We start from the raw sequence: 18,122 nt of genomic DNA on the forward strand, positions 1-18,122 counted from the left end.
GGATGTTAAACATTAAGAGATGTTTCTGAATGCACATGCCTCTCGCACATTCTGTTCCCACTCCGTTTTATATACGGAAAAAGTCAAAGTGAGCGGGACGGTTTGGTTTGGTCCTCAGCCAGAACAAAAGCCAGCCAGATTTATGAGCCCAATTCTTCTTCACACCTGGTCCAACCCCTTTATACTTTAGTCGACTTTAACCCCAGAGGCCGCCTTATACTGAAGTAGCTCAGTACTGTCTACACCGCACAGAGGTCCCACGGCACCTAAGTGTGTATAAACACAGAGCCCTTTCTTGTGTGTTTTCTGCTAAGATTTCTAGGCCACCTTTTGGGGCACAGCAGCACTCAGAAAGTCCGGAATCAGCATATCATAGGAAATTGGTGGCTGAGAAATCTTTAGCCCTTAAGAATAAACAGTACACCTTGCCTCCGAACACCGCCAGTTAACAAAATGAAGGTTACAATAGAGGCACACAATTGTCTGGAGGCCGTTGGGAGAACCTGGGTTTAGGGTTGCCAGACCTCCAGGTTTGCTCCCTCCAGGTGGAGAATTTGAATCTCCAGATGGGGGAGGGTGCCTTTAATTAAACAAAAATTAAGAAGGCTGTTGGTGCAGCTTGCAAGCTTCAGCAGGAGCTGGCTGCAAATTATAGCACAGACATTGGGGGTGGGGTCTGCCTTCTGCCGTTCCCAATTAACCTCCATCTCCAAGGTCCACCTCTTGGTCTCAGGTTTGGGCCCTGAAATCTCACGTTCTGTGATGCTCCTGACCTGACAACTCTAGTGCGGCCAAATGCAGCCTCGCAGCCTTCTCCTTCTAACCCTCAGGACTTTCACTATGAAATGCCCCTCCCCAAGCCATGCCCCCACCCCTTCTCTGTGTCCTCTTTTGAGTGTTTCCACTTGGCTTGGAATGGGTCTTGTTTGCCTGGAGAGAAGATTGGCCGGAAAGAAAAGCATTGCACCTGCCAATTTTTGCCTCTGACCAGTGCCCTGCCTGCCACTGCCATGTGGCCTCTGGAAGGTTCTCCGTGAAGGAAGGTGGCCCTCAGACTGAAAATGGTTTCACACTACTAGGGGGGAGTTTCACTGGCGCACTGAATGCATGGGCATGTCGGGGGACGATGACGGAGGGACTAGGCCAGGGGACCATGCTGTCAGGAGCTGGAGTCAGGGGCTGGCCAGCAATAAAACACCTGGCGTCAGTGAAGTTAACGCTTTATTCATAAAAACCAAAATAGTTCATTCCTTCTCTTTCCAGGGAAGGTGGCTCAGAGATGGGGAGTGTTGGTGAGACAACGATGAATGGTCCAAGGGAGAAGAGGAAGGAAGGATGGAAGAGGTGCCAGAAACTGAAGAGGTAACAGGACTTAGTGAGCGGGGGGAGTCTGTGGCAGAGAGAAGTCCAGACTCAGAGGAAGAAGCTGAAGCAGGAAAGGAGGGAGGCCAAGAGGAGTCAGGTGTCCCCCGACTTGGATAGGAGACCTAGACGGCTGTGGGGAGGCAGAGATTTTCAGTCTCCATAAAAATGATTTATTAAAAAGAGAGAGAGGCTTTCAGTCTCAGCACTTGATTTCATGGAGCAGAACCTACAGGGCACGAGCTGCTGTGCTCAATAGACAACACATACCCGGTATCCATCCTGTTTTAGTACCTCAACATCTAGAAATGTGCAAGAATTAGTACTATGATGTCCTGAAAAAAATTAAGCCGGGTGTATTGAATTAATCCAAGTGGAGAACTGTAGAAGACCATATTCATTACTAAACAGAAAAAATAAATCATCAATGGACCTATAGTAGTAGAGATGCAGAGTATGGATTATTGTTCAAGATGTGAGCCTTTATTTGATTCTTCTTACTTTGTGACTCCATGCACATATTAAATGTCTTCTGTTTATGTATTTTGAAACTGAATAGTGTTATAAAAATAGTCAGTATATTATTAGCCAACCTGCTGCTTTTGTTGTTCAGAGTGTTCTGTTTTGCGACACGGGATTTTATTTGCTGTGCTCAATAGGCCTGACACTCAGCCAGGTTTGTGAAGATCTGTATTTTTACTAATAGTTAACTCCGGCTTAGAACTGTGTGATTTTCTGACCGGCTCACTCTGCGACACTAGTAGACTGGAAGTGGGTCTTTCAGTAAGAAGCTACTTCCAGCCCTACCTGGAAATGTCAGGGATTGAATCTGGAACCTTCTGCGTGCACAGGCTATGGCGATTCTCCTAAGAACCCAAGAGGAATGGGGTTGAATTTCATTTTATTTTTGCACCAGGGGAAACGTTCACATGCAAATGTCCCTTGAAAAGTATTTAACATGGGTGCGCTCCAACACCTCTCCCCCTCTTGCATGTGCCAAGTGTGTCTGCAGAGAGGAGACCCTTAGCATCGCAGGAAGCAATTTAATAACAAGTCTACCGTTCACATCCGGATAATTACACACACACACACCCCACGGCAGCATTAATGCTCCCAGCCTGAAAAGGGAGAAAGAGGGAAATGGGAATTAAACTGCATATTTCCATTTCCTTGCTGGCCTCCCTTCCTGGCATTTACAAGACACGAGGGGCAAAGATTCTGAAAAGCTCTTTGTATCCCTTTTTTCTTCTATAAAACTAGTTGGGTTTTTTTTACTTTGTGTGTGTGTGTGTGTGAGAGAGAGAGAGAGAGAGAGAGAGAGAGAGAGAGAGAGAGAATGAGAATATAATGGAATAATAGAATTGTTGAGTCATCTAGTTCAACCCCATGCAATGCAGGAGAGGACGTGCTGGAGCATTGAAGTACAGCCCTTCCATTGGAAATAAATAAGATTCCAGACCTCATGACTCTGAGTAAAGGGCTGAATTAAACAGGGGCGTCAGAAGCTGCCTTCCATCACACCAGGCCATTGGTATACCTAGTTCAGCCTTGGCTATAATGGATGGCAGTGGCTCTCCAGCAAATTAAGTTTCCCCCAGCCTTGCCTACAGAGGTCAAAAGCTGCTGTACGCAGACCAAATCTTCTACCCGAGCTATAGCCCCTTCCCCTGTCCGAGGATTCCCTCCTCTGAGGGTAGGTTAAAGGTAAAGGTAAAGGGACCCCTGACCATTAGGTCCAGTCATGACCGACTCTGGGGTTGCGGTGCTCATCTCGCTTTATTGGCCGAGGGAGCCAGCGTACAGCTTCCGGGTCATGTGGCCAGCATGACTAAGCCGCTTCTGGCGAACCAGAGCAGTGCACGGAAACACCGTTTACCTTCCCGCCGGAGCGGTACCTATTTATCTACTTGCACTTTGACGTGCTTTCAAACTGCTAGGTTGGCAGGAGCTGGGACCGAGCAACAGGAGCTCACCCCGTCATGGGGATTCGAACCGCCGACCTTCTGATCGGCAAGTCCTAGGCTCTGTGGTTTAACCCACAGCGCCACCCGCGTCCCCTGAGGGTAGGTTACATACACACATTTCGGTGAAAAGACGGTGCACCTGTTGAGTGCAGGGAGTGAGGTTCGAACCAGCCATGTTGAAAGCAGTTAGATGGAAACCTATTTCTGATTGGAAACCTAAGAAGCTGCATCAGGCCAGCACTCCCATGGGTCAATCCAGCACCCTGTTTTCAGAGTGGCCAACCAGATGCCCACAGAAAGCCTGCAAGCAGCCCCTGACGTCAAGTTCTTTAATCTCTCTGCATTTTTCTCCCTGTGCATCAATACTTGGCTCTGAATAAGTCCTCAGGTATGTGCCTTACATCTTGCCCCCGCCTGAATCACCGCCTGAATCAGAAGGGAAGTTTGCAGGTCCCTCAAATGTCAACAGCGGGCAGGGCAATTTTCCTTAAATGTACCAAGGGTGAGCTGCGGGAACGCAGCCCTCAATGACCCTGTTAGTGGCCTCCTCAAACACACCCTCTGTAATGTACCCGCATTGTCCTCTGCAGCTTGAGTACAAAACAACAATGGGAACTCTCCCCGCGTGACTTTGGGTGGGGGCCAATGTACTGTACTCGCACACCTGAAATGGCACAAACAGCAGCTCCGGCGACGCAACGCCCCCCTCCCCCCCCCCCGGCGAGCCGACAATGCCTTTTGCCTCTGTAAATGACAGGTCAGAGGATTCAGACATCAGCCACTGCCCCCTTCCCCTTCATTGCGGCAACCTGCCTGTTTTTCAGGACTCTGATTGGATGTGAGAACCAGCGACGGTAGGAATAAATAATCCTGACCCACGCTTGTTGATGCTGAAATTGCAGAGTTCCTATGGATTCAGAGGCAGGGTAGTGTTATTTCAAGTTGGCAAGCAGGAAAGAGATCAGATTGCTCAGGTCGTATTGCCCCACGCACGTCCTGCGTTTCAGCTTTGTCCTGACACTTTTAGCAAAGGCCCCAATGCCCTACTGCAAATATTACAATTAAGACTAAGTGTGTGCATGGAAAAGGACTCCATATTCTCCCCGTCTGCCCCCACCTCCATTTCTGCTCTTCCGCAGTCGTCATAAACGGATTCATTTTTCTAGTGGTGTAGCGGTTAGGGAGCTAGACTAAGACCTGGAAGACCAGGGTTCAAATCCCGCTCCTCACAGCCACAAATCTCTCTGGGGCAGCAGAGGAAGAGATTCTCATCCTCATTTATGAAACAGCCCTATGGGTATTTGAAGAGGGCATTGTGCTCCCCTTCCTTCTCCTGGCAAAACACTGCAATGCAAAGTTGAGATTCCGGCATCGCAGGGGGTTGGACTAGATGACCCTCGGGGTCCCCTTCTACGATTCTGAGAAAACATACGCCAACCGTTCAGTTTGCACCTGTATTGGAATTATTTTTAAATGTTTGGTTGCTTGTGCATTTGCCATATAAATTTACCAAGTAAGAAAGACAGAAAACAGATAAGCAATATCTCCCGATTGGGGAAAAGGCTACAGACTCTCTACTACATTGGCCACAGAAAGCCAGCGAGGTTTTAGAAGTCAGAATAGTTCTGCTATGGAATCTCCCATGACTATCACTGGATTATTGCTGCACCAAATGCGACTATCAGCTTCTTAAACAAACGAACAATTGCACGAGCAAACCGGGAAGAACTACACAAATAATATCATTATTCCATGCGAAGAATCTAGTTACAGGTTGACTTAGCTAAGAGGCAGTGTCTGCAGCACAGTCCCAGATTTATTTTTCAGGGTTTCCCCCCAAAACAGACATATACGCAAATTATTAAAAGTATCATTTTTCTAAAGAAGGCTTAACCCAGCAAAAAGAATATATAAACAAATATACACAAATTTGTAAACTGAGGCTGCCCTGTCAAACTGTTTCCTTCCCCTGAAACAGGAGAAGACTTCACCCACTCTTAAGCCTCCAGGAATACTAAAGGAGTTATGCTTTTGTCATTTTGTCCGTCTGCTGCTTTCTCTCCTGCTGCTTCCTGATGTCCTCAGTGAAAGAAAGCAGGTAATTGTCTTCTTAGGTGCTGGGTGATGAAGGGAAATAGTAACAGCCTGCTCTAGCATCCTCTTGGACCCAGTTTATACATTTCAAGCAACGGGTGGTGGAGGCTACTGGTGGAAAGGTGTTGCTTGCACTGAATGTACGTCCACTGAAGAGGAAAAGCAAAAAAAGCACCAGCTCCTTGCTTCTGGAAAAGCAGCATGTCAGGGAATCTTTCTCCCTGACATTCTAGTTTTCCATGTGCAGGGTTGTTGTTTATTTTTTTACAGTTTTAGTTATTTTTAAGACTGAGGAGCATACAAAATGTGCAACTCCCACCCGCCTGCAAAATGCAGAAGGCACATTCCCCGTTCTGCTGAAACTGGGCCTCTAAACCAAAACACCAGTGTGCACACCAGGATGGTGCGTTACAGCTTATGAGCTGCTGCAAGAAAATTGTGTTTCCCTTTGGTGCCAAAAGCACTGCAGTTCCCTCGGACTGCTTCCAGACGCAGCGGAATCTCTTTGCGGAGCCTCGGGTCTCTTCCTGCCTAATCCTTGGGGATCTCAAACATGCAGAGGCTTTTGTACTTCTGCAGCAACTCGCTCTTGGTCTTGACTTGCTCCCGGAGGCTTTGAAGCTGCAGCTGTTGCTGCTCAGGACTCACGGAGATCCCCTGCATAGTCTGGACCACCTTCCGCACCTCCACAAATTTGGTCCTCAGCTCGTTCAAAACCTGGTGGACGTCTTGGCTGTCTTTATCCATGCTGAAGGGAGAGAGAGGAAGAGAGCAGCTAAGATGACGTTCGCCTGCCATTTATGGTAGCAGGGCGCCATGGGTTCAGGAATGGGAATTCTACAGGGAATTGGGAGGAAGCAGGCGCACACTGAAGCATCGTGCAGCACAATGTTCCCGGGACAGCATGCAGAACGCAGAGGCCTTTAATTCTCGGAAACTTTCATGACCGTCTTTGTAGCTACTTTAAAAAATGATTAAAGACCTTTAAAGCCCTAAACGGCCTTGGCCCAGTAGACCTGAAGGAGTGTCTCCACCCCCATCATCCAGCCCAGACGCTGAGGTCCAGCTCCGAGGGCCTTCTAGCGGTTCCCTCCCTGCGAGAAGTGAAGGTACAGGGAACCAGGCGGAGGGCCTTCTTGGTGGTGGCACCTGCCCTGTGGAACACCCTCCCACCAGATGTCAAGGAGATAAAACTATCTGACTTTAAGAAGACAACCGAAGGCAGCCCTGTTTAGGGAAGTTTTTAATGTCTGATGCTGTATTGTTTTTAATATTCGGTTGGAAGCTGCCCAGAGTGGCTGGGGAAGCCCAGCCAAATGGGCGGGGTATAAATACTAAATTATTATTATTATTTAAGAACATAAGAATACAGTACGAGGACTGCCTGCACGACCAATGGCCCTTCTAGTCCAGCATCCAGTTCTCACCTGTAAGGAGTGAGCAAGCAGGACCTGAGTGCGAATATACTCTCACTTCCTGTAGCTTCCAGCAACTGGTTTTTCAGAAGCATTCCTTCCTCCAACCATGCAGGCAAAGCACAGCTGTCATGCCTAGTTGCCATTGAGAGCCTTGCCCTCCATTCTTCATCCTCCGGGAGACCAGGGTCCAAATGGATGGCCATCTGTCATGGATGCTTTGGCTGAGATCCCTGCGTTGCAGGGGGCTGGACTAGACTCACAGCTGTCAATGGAGGCGCAGGACAATTCTGTGTCCAGGGCAGCTGTCTACCAGCTCCATCTGGTACACAGGATGAGACCCTACCTGCCCGTGGACTGTCTCGCCAGCGTGGTGCATGCTCTGGTTATCTCCCGCTTGGACTACTGCAATGCACTCTATATGGGGCTACCTTTGAAGGTGACCCAGAAACTACAACTAATCCAGAATGCAGCAGCTAGACTGGTGACTAGGAGCAGCCGCCGAGACCACATAACACTGGTCCTGAAAGACCTACACTGGCTCCCAGTACGTTTCCGAGCACAATTCAAAGTGTTGGGGCTGATCTTGAAAGCCCAAAATGGCCTCAGTCCAGTATACCTGAAGGAACATCTCCACCCCCATAGTTCAGCCCAGACACGGAGGTCCAGCTCCGAGGGTCTTCTGGCGGTTCCCTCGCTGCGAGATTACAGGGAACCAGGCAGAGGGCCTTTTTGGTGGTGGCACCTGCCCTGTGGAACGCCCTCCCACCAGATGTCAAGGAGACAAAATTGTCTTGACTTTAAGAAGACAACTGAAGGCATCCCTGTTTAGGGAAGTTTTTAATGTTTGATTTGTGTTTTTAATATTCTGTTGGGAGCCGCCCAGAGTGGTTGGGGAAACCCAGCCAGATGGGCAGGGTATAAGTAATAAATTCTTCTTTTTCTTGTTCTTGTTATAGAGGACTCTCGGCGTCCCTTCCAACTTTACAATCCTTACAATTCTCTGATTCCAAATCTCTGCTCAGCCACCAGGCTCACTGAGTGACCTCGGGCCAGTCACACACTCTCTGCCTCATAGGGCCATTGCAGGGATAAAATAGGGAAGAGGTGAACCCCGAACCCCTTTCCGTACCCCCATGGGTCAGTGTGTCTGGCTCTTAACCATAAGGTTGGTTCAAGCCCACCCAGGGACAGCTGTGAGCAGGATTCCTGAATTGCAGGTTGGAGTAGACCAGGCATAGGCAAACTCGGCTCTCCAGCTATTTTGGGACTACAGCCCCCATCATCCCTAGCTAACAGGACCAGTGTTCAGGGATGATGGGAGTTGTAGTTCCAAAAAAACATCTGGAGGGCCGAGTTAGCCTATGCCTGGAGTAGACGATCCTTGGGTTCTCTTCTGATGCTACAATATTATAATTCTAATATTCACTCTGTGGTGCAAGCCTGGGCAGGGTGTATGGGGTCCTGGGCTGCCAGGTGAAAAGACCCCGTTCTCGGCCTCCGCTGATGTGGTCCAAAGGAAAGCAGAGCAAGACGTCTGGCACCAGCTTGGCCGCAGGAGTTGCTGGAAGGAGGCATACAAGGTGTCATCCGACCGTCTTAGGGACTCCAATCCGGATTTGTGGATGGTTTATTCCTTAGGCTTTTCTTCCCCCGAAGATACCCCACAAGGCAGTGGAGATTTTGGATCAGAGCTTCTGCCTTCGGATGTGGATAAGCTCCATCCATCCCTCTCTTCTCTCTACAGCAGCGGTTCTCAACCTGTGGGTCCCCAGATGTTGCTGGACTACAACTCCCATCATCCCTGAGCTCTGTAGCCTTGCTAGCTAGGGGTGATGGGAGTTGTAGTTCAACAACATCTGGGGACCCCACAGGCTGAGAAAGGTTGCTCTACAGCCTATGCAGAAACCACCTCCTTGACCATTGGATCCACTCTTGGTTTCATCCAGAGCTCATTCGGCAGAGCATGCGACTCTCAATCTCAGGGCCGGGGGTCTGAGCCCCACATTGGGCAAAAGATTCCTGCATTGCTGGGGTTGGAATAGAGGGCCTTTCATGGTCCCTTCCAACTGCACAAGTCTCTGATTCTATGAGTCTTTGCATGCTGGAGGAGCCCCTAATTCCCTCACCTGCTTTAGCCAGCCAGTCAAAGCCATTCTCGGGTTGTGGCCGCTGTTATAATATAATAATATAATGACTGACAGCTTCTAGGAGCCACAGGTGAGAGCCGAGTGCAAGGTGGAGGACCAAAGGTGGGAAAACTACCCCCAGAAGGAGAACAGCGTGTCTCCCACCAGAGGAACGACCTCTCCCCCTAACGCCCCATACACCCCTACAAACAATTACAATACAAACAGCACTGCTCCAGCCCGTTCCCAAAGGCCTGTCGGAATAAGACAATCGTCACCTGCCCATGGGAAGGAGCCAGCCTACCTTCTTGAGGCAGGGAGTTCCACAGTTGCCTGGGGGAGGCCACCACTCAGGAGGCCCCGTCCCTCAACCCTACAAGAGTGCCCATGAGGGTGGCAGGAGAAACGGCCTCTCCAGAAAGGGACTCAAGAGCCCTGGGCAGGTTTGTGCAGTCTATTTCAGATAGCCTGGACCTAAGAGCTTTCTAAGGCCATAACCAGCCCTGATGAATTGTTTCCCAACACGGGTGGCTCCGTGGGTTAAACCACTGAGCCTAGGGCTTGCCGATCAGAAGGTCGGCTGTTTGAATCCCCGCTATGGGGTGAGCTCCTGTTGCTCGGTCCCTGCTCCTGCCAACCTAGCAGTTCGAAAGCACAAAGTGCAAGTAGATAAGTAGGTACTGCTCTGGCGGGAAGGTAAACGGTTCTGCTCTGGTTCTCCAGAAGCGGCTTAGTCATGCTGGCCACATGACCCGGAAGCTGTATGCCGGCTCCCTCGGCCAATAAAGCGAGATGAGCGCCGCAACCCCAGAGTCAGCCACGACTGGACCTAATGGTCAGGGGTCCCTTTACCTTTACCTGCCCCCCTTCAGCGGTAGACTGCCCCTGTCCCTGGAGGCTCTCCACCCTCGACCCTCCCGCCTCCCTCGGGGGCCATTTACCATTTGATGATGTCGTGCACCAGGGGGAGGAAAGAGTAGTCCTCCTGGCCCGGGTGGGCGCCGGGCGCCTGCGGGGGTCCCTGCTGCTGCTGCTGCCCCGGGGGCGGAGGCGCCTGCCCGGCGGGAGACTGGAACTTCTGCTCGGCCGGCGAGGGCTGCTGCTGGGGCGGAGGCGGCGCCTGCTGCTCCCCCGCCGGGGCCGCGGCCTGGGGGGCTCCGGGGGGCGCCGAGGGCTGCTCGTCGGGGCGAGAACCCCCAACGGCCGAGGTTCCTCCAGGCGTCGCCATGGCCTCTGGATGCCTCCTCTGCGCTTGCTTGCTCCTGTTTCCTTATTTATTTGATTGCATGCGTATTTTTAAATTTTTTTCCCTTCCTCTCCTCTTTGCTTGCTCGCTCCTGTTTCCTTATTTATTTAATTAATTGCATGCATATATTTTTTTAAAAAATTCCTTCCTCTCCTTTTCGCTTGCTTGCTCCTGTTTCCTTATTTACTGAAATGCATGCATATATTTTTAAAAAGAATTCTTCCTCTCCTGCTAGCTTGCTCCTGTTTCGTTATTCATTTAATTGCATGCATTATTAAAAAAAAAAAATCTTCCTCTCCTTTTATTTAGTGCTTGCCCTTATTTATTTTGCACGCTGCTATTTTTAAGCTTTGCACTCGTTCACGCTCTCTCTCTTTCCCTTTCCTCTTCCCCCTCCCCCACTTTTCCGGGCGTCGCGAGAAAAGCACGAAAAACCTCTCGCCCTTGCAAAACTGGTCTCAGAGTTTGCGCGTCAGCTTGGCTGCTCCTCCTCCTTTGCACATGGGATGCCGCCGCCGCCGTGTTAGCTGTTCCGGAGGCATCTTAGCCTGCAACCCGGTGCAGACTTACCTTGGTGAAAATTGCCATTGGAATCCCCTACATAAACTCATCTTGGGAATGAGGTTTTGCTGGGATGCAAGGTTCTTACGCGCGAGTAAGCCTGCGCACACACACATGCTTGGACCGCAGAAGCACTGGACGTTATTTTTTAATACCATTATTACTGCAAGTTAATTTAACACTGTTTTATTTTTTATTATCATCGCTAGTGCTGCTGTTCTCCAGCTTTCTACCAAATAAAACAAGCAAGCTAATAATCCCTTAATCATAAAAGACAATACTCGTGCATCACAGAAAACAATCAAATTTAAATTGATTTGCAGCTATGTTTACTCAAAAATAAACCTAAATTGTTGCTATTAATTAAATTTGTATACTGCCCTATACCCATAGATCTCAGGGTGGTTCACAACATAAAATCACAATTAAAAAACCACAAAATACATTTTTTAAAAAATTAATTCATTTTTACATTTATAACCTCCAGGGACATTAAGGCAGCATACATAGTTCTCCCCATTTTATCCTCACAACAGCCCTGAGAGGTAGGCTTGGCTGAGAGAGGGGCTGGCCCAAGGTCACCCAGCGAGTTTTTGTAGCTGAGTGGGGATTTGAACCCTGTTCTCCCGGTTGTTAGTCCCAACACACTTAACTGCTGCACTAAACTGGCAAACACAACCTGTGCAAACCTGTTAACAAGTCCTGAAATACTGCTCTAATTGACTGCTCACCAGTCTTGATGTGATCGGCTTTTGCGACCCGGCGCGCCTTTCTCTGGCTCCTGGGATCACGCCATCCCTGGGCTGCCCGTTGTGTCCCCCATAATTCCTGTCTTCCCTTTGAAGGAAGGTGAGGACAGGTGACCCCACCTAGGCCCGAAGTCATCCCCCCCCCCTCAATAATCACCCCAGGCCTCAAACTGCTCTCTCACAAGATGCTGTGCATAGGCAAAATGTTACTTTTAAAGGCTAATGAATAGACTCTGTCAATCAGTGGCATAGCGTGGGGGGTGCAGGGGGGGCCGGCCGCACCGGGCGCAACATCTGGGGGGGCGTGCTCGCACTCGCAGCTCTCTGCCCCCTGCTAAAATCCACGGGTTAGGGGGCGCAAATTACTTGCCTTGCCCCGGGTGCTGACAACCCACGCTACGCCACTGCTGTCAATGCCAAGAATACTCAGGCCTGAGAACTGAATCTTATCTCATTCAGTTGCAACATCTTGGACATGCTGAACCACAAGGCTCCTTGACCCCCTTGGCTTCTCACCCCCCCTTTCCCAAAGACAGGAGCTTTCTGTTCATGCTCAGGAAACTCAACATGGGGCAGGACTCTTGAAGAGGAGGAGAAAGGGGAGGGAACTGGAAGGGGAATATATGCTCTGTGCAAATGACTGTGAACCCGTGCTTGTTTGTGAACTATCACACTTGCTCCTTCTACCAGTTCATGGATGGTAGAAATAAAGCTTTTTCTCCGAAACTATTCCTGGAGTGTCTGTTGACTCCCATCTCCCTTTCCCGGGCACAATATTTTTCCCACCCGAGGGCAAAGCCTCATAAGGCTACACCTTCTCTGCCTCAGTCCCCAATCGGGGGCTGAGAGGAATATATGCCCAATGCCTAAGCCATCTGAAATTTAATAAAGTTGGGGCCTAATACCACAACAATGCTGTGTTGTGTCTAATTCAACTGGGCCTGAGTTCCTGGGATCTGCGACTGGGCTTGCAAATGCATTTTGGAATTTTGCTTTGACTTTTTATATAAATAACAATTACCATGCGAGTTAACAGACTACGAGTCTCAAGTTGCTTCCAGACAAGTTTTTAATTCAGGCATGGAGTTTTACAGGGAGGTTGTACAACGTTTGCTGTTTTACCAAGGATTAATAGTCATTCAGGGAAGGTTATACAACATCATTGTTATTCCACACTTTCCACTGTTTTTTTCCTGGTATCTGCCCTGCATTCCCCTCCCCCCCCCCCCCCCCCCGTGAAGACAGATGCAGAAAATTACTTTGGCATCTCTGCAATCTCTGTACCCTCCTTTAGTCGACCTTAGACTCGCTTGTCCTCTAGGGTCCAGCCGCTTCTCTTATCAGGTCTCCTGCTACTAAAGCAAGGAATTTTTCATTGTTAATATTTCTGGTTTTTATCAATGGGGTCCTCCAGTTCCTTCGCAGTGAACCTTGCAGTCTCCTCACATTTCCTTTGAATTCCACCTGCAAAACCGTGAAAAGTCTGGAAGGAGACGATGTCATTGCAAGGATGAAAGCTGGCGGATGTGAATAATGTAATGATTACAGATGCTTTTGTCATTTTTAAAGATAGAAAGCACATTGCTTTGGGAAGGGGAAACGAATAGGTCAGCCACACAATCCCATTGCTCTCCCTTCTTGTCCACTTTGTGATTTAATCCCAGACAGACCCTTGTGATGGCCAATTAATGGCAATTGACCTGCAGCGTCAGAGAATCTGCTCCTCGTTTTGTATAAATAAATATTAACAAGTGCTATTTATACCCTGAAAGGCTACGATGAGTGTTGTGAGTTTGGTGTATTGGGCAGTGAAATGCTAAAAATAGCCAATGTAATCAGCGACAGATTTCCTACGGGTGGAAAAAGAAGCTAGCAGAAGCCGTGGATGAACACATTGTTGATAAATGGGGGCCTTGCTATTAAAGTAAGGGCATCAATTCCACATGAGAAGAACATTTGTTGAAGAAGGAAAAACACTGCTAGTACTTTTGAATTAATAGCTAATGCTGTTCTAGGCTGCATCAACAGAAGTATAGTATCCATATCAAGGGACCGTCTAACACCAAGTTCTAAAATATCTACCCTGTACGTTTCCGGGCACAATTCAAAGTGTTGGTGCTGACCTTGAAAGCCCTAAATGGCTTCAGCCCAGTATACCTGAAGGAGCGTCTCCCTCCCATCGTTCAGCCCAGACACTGAGGTCCAGCGCCAATGGTCTTCTGGCGGTTCCCTCACTGCAAGATGCCAAGTTACAGGGAACCAGGCAGAGGGCCTTCTTGGTGGTGGCGCCTGCCGTGTGGAACACCCTCCCACCAGATGTCAAGGAAATAAACAACTTTCTGACTTTTAGAAATCGTCTGAAGGCAGCCCTGTTTAGGGAAGTTGTTAATGTTTGATGTCTTACTGTGGTTTTATATTGGTTGGAATCATAAGAGACAACTCCATAGGGCCGAGGGGGCTTTGCCCCCCCCCCCCAATAAAATATTTGAGGAGCCTGGGCCCCCCAAAGTTGACAGGCATTGCAATGCAAATGGTGTCCATGGACTGTGTCATGTGATCGATTATTCAGGGCAGGGCTTACTTGCCCCCTCCCCAATATTTTATTTAAGTTGGTACCCCTGTTTGGAAACCGCTCAGAACAGCTGGGGCATCCCATTGAGAGGCACAACGTATAAATAATAAATTGTCGTTGTTGTTCCTCTTCTTAGATTGTACCGTATTTCATTGTATTGCAACTTGAGTTCCATGGAGTTCAAGACATAGTATGATGGAAGACAAGTTTGAAGAGGCAGAAAGCCTTTTGAGTTATTATCGGCTGGGGAGCAACGAGGGAAAAGGAACATTGCTTTTCCCGTCCTCTTTGCGGGATTCCCAGTGCCCCATGGCTGATCTCTGTGAGAAACAGGATGTTAGACTAGATGGACCTTTGCCCTGAGGCAGCATCCAGGCTCTCCTTATATCTTCACAGGACAAAGTGGGCTCTTCATGCCCATTCAAGAACTTGCCAAAACATATCTCGGTAGTGCCACCAATTTCTTAGTTTCCCCCCCTCTTAACATGTGCCTCCCTCTCCTCTCTGAAACTTAGCGTGGCTTTGTTCTGCCTTAGCCACAAAGCGATCCTGAGTGTGCTCATGAAATATACTCAGAGTCGCAAAGTGATTTCATGCTCTTTATTCAGCTCATAGTGGTGAGGAGGAATGAATGAAAGTCCCCTCAAAGCATCTGCTTTATATACATTATTTACACAATGGGCTGCACATGATTGCTAATTCCGGAATTCTACTGTAAGCCAATCAGGTTGTGGATTCACTTTTATCTGGAGCATGATTGGGTGGTTCCTGCCAACCAATCATACTGCTGCATTGTTCTAGGACCAATCAGACTGCTGCATTCTGAATCCTATTGTTCTAGGACCAATCAGACTGCTGCCTTTTGGATCCTATTGTTCTAGGACCAATCAGACTGCTGCAGTTTGGATCCTATTCAACTCAGTACATAACAGCTCACATCCACACCTTGCATTTAAAAGCAATATTTTGCCACTTGAACAGGAATGGAGGGTCCTGGGAAACTCTTGGTTCAGAGTTACTATCCCTGGTGCTCTTAACAAATGACAGCTCCCAGAATTCTTAGCGGGAAGCCATGATTGTTTGAAGCAGCGGTTTAAAGCAGCAGTTTTCAGCCTTTTTGGGTCCACGGCTCCCTTGACCCACTACCTTCTTTCTGCAGTGCCCCTGTGGGGCTCAGGAGCCCAGTTGTGTCACCCCTTGCCTGCAGAGCTGGCAGCCCCCACCCCTTTTTGAACCCTCTCCCTTGTAAAGTGTTCCCTCAACCTCCTCTCCCCTCTTCTTGGGAGTCCTCTGGGCAGCCACAGCTGCTCCCCCTGGTCTCTGAGCTGCCCCCTTCTGCCCCAAAGAGAGATGCCTCCTCACACTGCCCCACAGGGGCCTGGGAAGCACCCTCTGGCCAGCGCCAGTGGCGCCATTTGCCTGCGGAGCTTGTAGCCAGGTCTGCTGCAACAAACAGCTGTGCAAGCCCTTGGGGGGGGGGGGAAGACGCAAGAGGGTATCAGAGGAGGGAGAGAAGGAAAGAGGGACAGAGGCCAGTGTTGCCCGCAGCACCCCCTGACCATCCTTCAAGCACACTGGTTTAACTCCACTGCTTTAAAGGAATGGTGTGAATGTTGCCTAAGTCTTTCCCCCTCCTCTAGATGTTTGGTGGGTTAAAAATTCTCTTGAAAAGCTAGTTTGCTTCCAGGTGTGCTACCTGCAGACTGTCTCACTCTTTGCATCTCTCAGTCCCAAGAGGCATGGAAGATCACTTCAGTCCAAGATGAAAAAAAATTCATGAGGATCGTCAGGAGCTTAGTATGGGGGTGTGCAGGGGGGGGGGGCGTGAGGAAGCATTGAATCAGGCGGACAGAAAATATTCCCGTCAGGCCAATTGGTGCTTTAAATTGTATTCCTATTTATTGATGGAAGCAATTATCAGCTTATGGTGGCTACATGGAAACTGGCAATGCTTCTGTCATGTGCAACAGCTTCAGCATGGCAGCTGTAACCTAAGAGCTGATCTTAGGTCTGCTACAAGGGGGAGAGAGAATTGCATTGGCTATAAGGGGAGGTTCCAGCCGTGGATAGGTAGCCGCAGCAGGGCCGGTCAAAACATTCCTTGTACATAGAGGGGATCATGAGGGAAGCTGCTGAAAGTCCTGTAGCCTATTTTTCTGATCCCAAACATATGTGTAAATGCTCAGATGAAGGACAAACTATCCAGTTTCCCCCCTCAAAATTCTGCAGGATGGTTGAGTGTTTGGGCAGCAGTCCTATTATGCATTTGAAACTGGGATATTTTCCATGTTTTCATAAAGAAGATGTGGGTTTGTTAAATAAATACTATTTTTTTTAATTTAAAAAGCTCATTTTCAGCTCGTAATTGCCATCTCTGGCTTGCTGTAGCCTCTGTGTCAGGTGCTGGTCATGGTTAGGTGAGGAGAGAAGAGAAGGACTGAAAACTAGCCGATCAGGAACAAGGAAAAATCAACACAGACTGGGACACAGTCCTTCCTGTTATTTGCAGCTCACTGGTTCCCAAAAGCAAACAGTCTTGTTGTGAAGTCTCCGCCTGAATGTATATCATTCAGCAGCACATTACCAATGTCCAAAGTTTTGACACTTCTGCTTTATTTAGTACATTGGTCCCTCTGAGGATAAGGAACTAGAGGCAGACCTTTCTGGGTGTAACCGGGACACAGGTGCCAAATGGGCCTTAAGGGACAGACTATAGGTGCACATCGTTCAGAAAATGTTCGATTTGTTTGATGTTTTGTTGGGAAGTTTTAGACATGATATCCAGTCAGTAGCTGGCCGTCTGGTGGGTGCTGGGAGGCTTGGGGCCAGCTACATTTCCCACCATTAATCGTATTTTTAAAAGTTTGAGGAAAAAGCAGTTGTGGGAGCACTGTCTGGAATAGCCTGCCATTTTCCTCTTGAAAATCTCCTGTTCCCAGGCTGTTATTTGCCCCTGAAGGCAGGAGGAGGGAGAGAGGGAAGGGAGGTGAGAGAAAGACTTCTCTCTCTCTCTCTCTCTCTCTCTCTCTCTCTCTCTCTCTCTCTCTCTCCCCCTGCCTCACACACATACTGTACAGTGGTACCTTGGTTCCCAAACAGCTTATTTGCCGAACGCCGCAAACCTGGAAGTAAGTGTTCTGGTTTGCGAACGTTTTTCGGAAGCCAAACGTCCGACACGGCTTCCGCTTGAAGCTCCTGCAGCCAATCATAAGCCGCACCTTGGTTTTTGAATGGTTTCGGGAGTCGAACAGACTCGCGGAATGGATTAAGTTCAAGAACCAAGGTAGTAGAAGAAGAAGAGTTTGGATTTGATATCCCGCTTTATCGCTACCCGAAGGAGTCTCAAAGCGGCTAACCATCTCCTTTCCCTTCCTTCCCCACAACAAACACTCAGTGAGGTGAGTGAAGCTGAGAGACTTCAGAGAAGTGTGACTAGCCCAAGGTCTCCCAGCAGCTGCATGTGGAGGAGTGGGGAAGCGAACCCAGTTCACCAGATTACGAGTCTATCATTCTTAACCCCTACACCACACTGGCTCTACCAATGTACACAGAGAAAGGGGGGGGAGGGATGGCAGGAAGGGATAGGAAAGCAAATGGCCCCACCCAATTGACTTTGGCCCTGCCCATATGGACTTTGGCCCCGCCCACAGCTGACAAGTGGCCCTTAAGTCAGTGTAGGGGATGCTGAGCTAGGTGGATGAAAGGACTGACTCTGTGCTAAAAGGCAGCTCCCCACCTTCCTAATCTGGGAGCTGGCAATGGGCATGGACCTTTTCCCACACCGGAGGGGAGCAGGGCAGGCTGTATGGGACGCTTATTCACACTTCACCACCATTCTCCACAAGGGATGTGAGGATCTGCCAAAGTTCGATTTTCTCGGTTTCTCACGTCTTGGTTTCTCATCCTGAAATTCCATTCTCCGCATTTTGCTTTACTTTTAATCCTCAAGAAAATCTGCCAGCATTTCGGTGCAAATAAACAAATTCTAAATGCACGTTTTCGCAAAGCAATCTCCCCTCACATAATGCAT

General features: G+C 48.9%; 1 protein-coding gene across 1 annotated transcript; it reads right to left on the reverse strand.

Annotated features, from left to right (window-relative positions):
* Window positions 1-2,246: 2,246 nt before the first annotated feature.
* Window positions 2,247-10,634, reverse strand: MED9 (mediator complex subunit 9). The gene is made up of 2 exons (XM_083585946.1): window positions 9,906-10,634; window positions 2,247-6,168 (listed from the first exon to the last, which is right to left on the reverse strand). The coding sequence occupies exons 1-2, from the start codon at window positions 10,190-10,192 to the stop codon at window positions 5,952-5,954; spliced, it is 504 nt and encodes a 167-aa protein (XP_083442072.1). The 5' UTR covers window positions 10,193-10,634; the 3' UTR covers window positions 2,247-5,951.
* Between the last annotated feature and the right edge of the window lie 7,488 nt (window positions 10,635-18,122).

Source organism: Podarcis filfolensis, assembly GCF_964270895.1.
Source record: "Podarcis filfolensis genome assembly, chromosome: 14".
NCBI lineage: Eukaryota > Metazoa > Chordata > Lepidosauria > Squamata > Lacertidae > Podarcis > Podarcis filfolensis.

What these genes read in the sequence shown, in the direction of transcription:
- MED9 (XM_083585946.1), bottom strand. Translation starts at nt 10,192, where the DNA reads ATGGCGACGCCTGGAGGAACCTCGGCCGTTGGGGGTTCTCGCCCCGAC. An exon ending in GTGCACGACATCATCAAATG is followed by an intron (nt 6,169 to 9,905) that starts GTAAATGGCCCC and finishes CTCTCCCTTCAG; the next exon opens with CATGGATAAAGACAGCCAAG.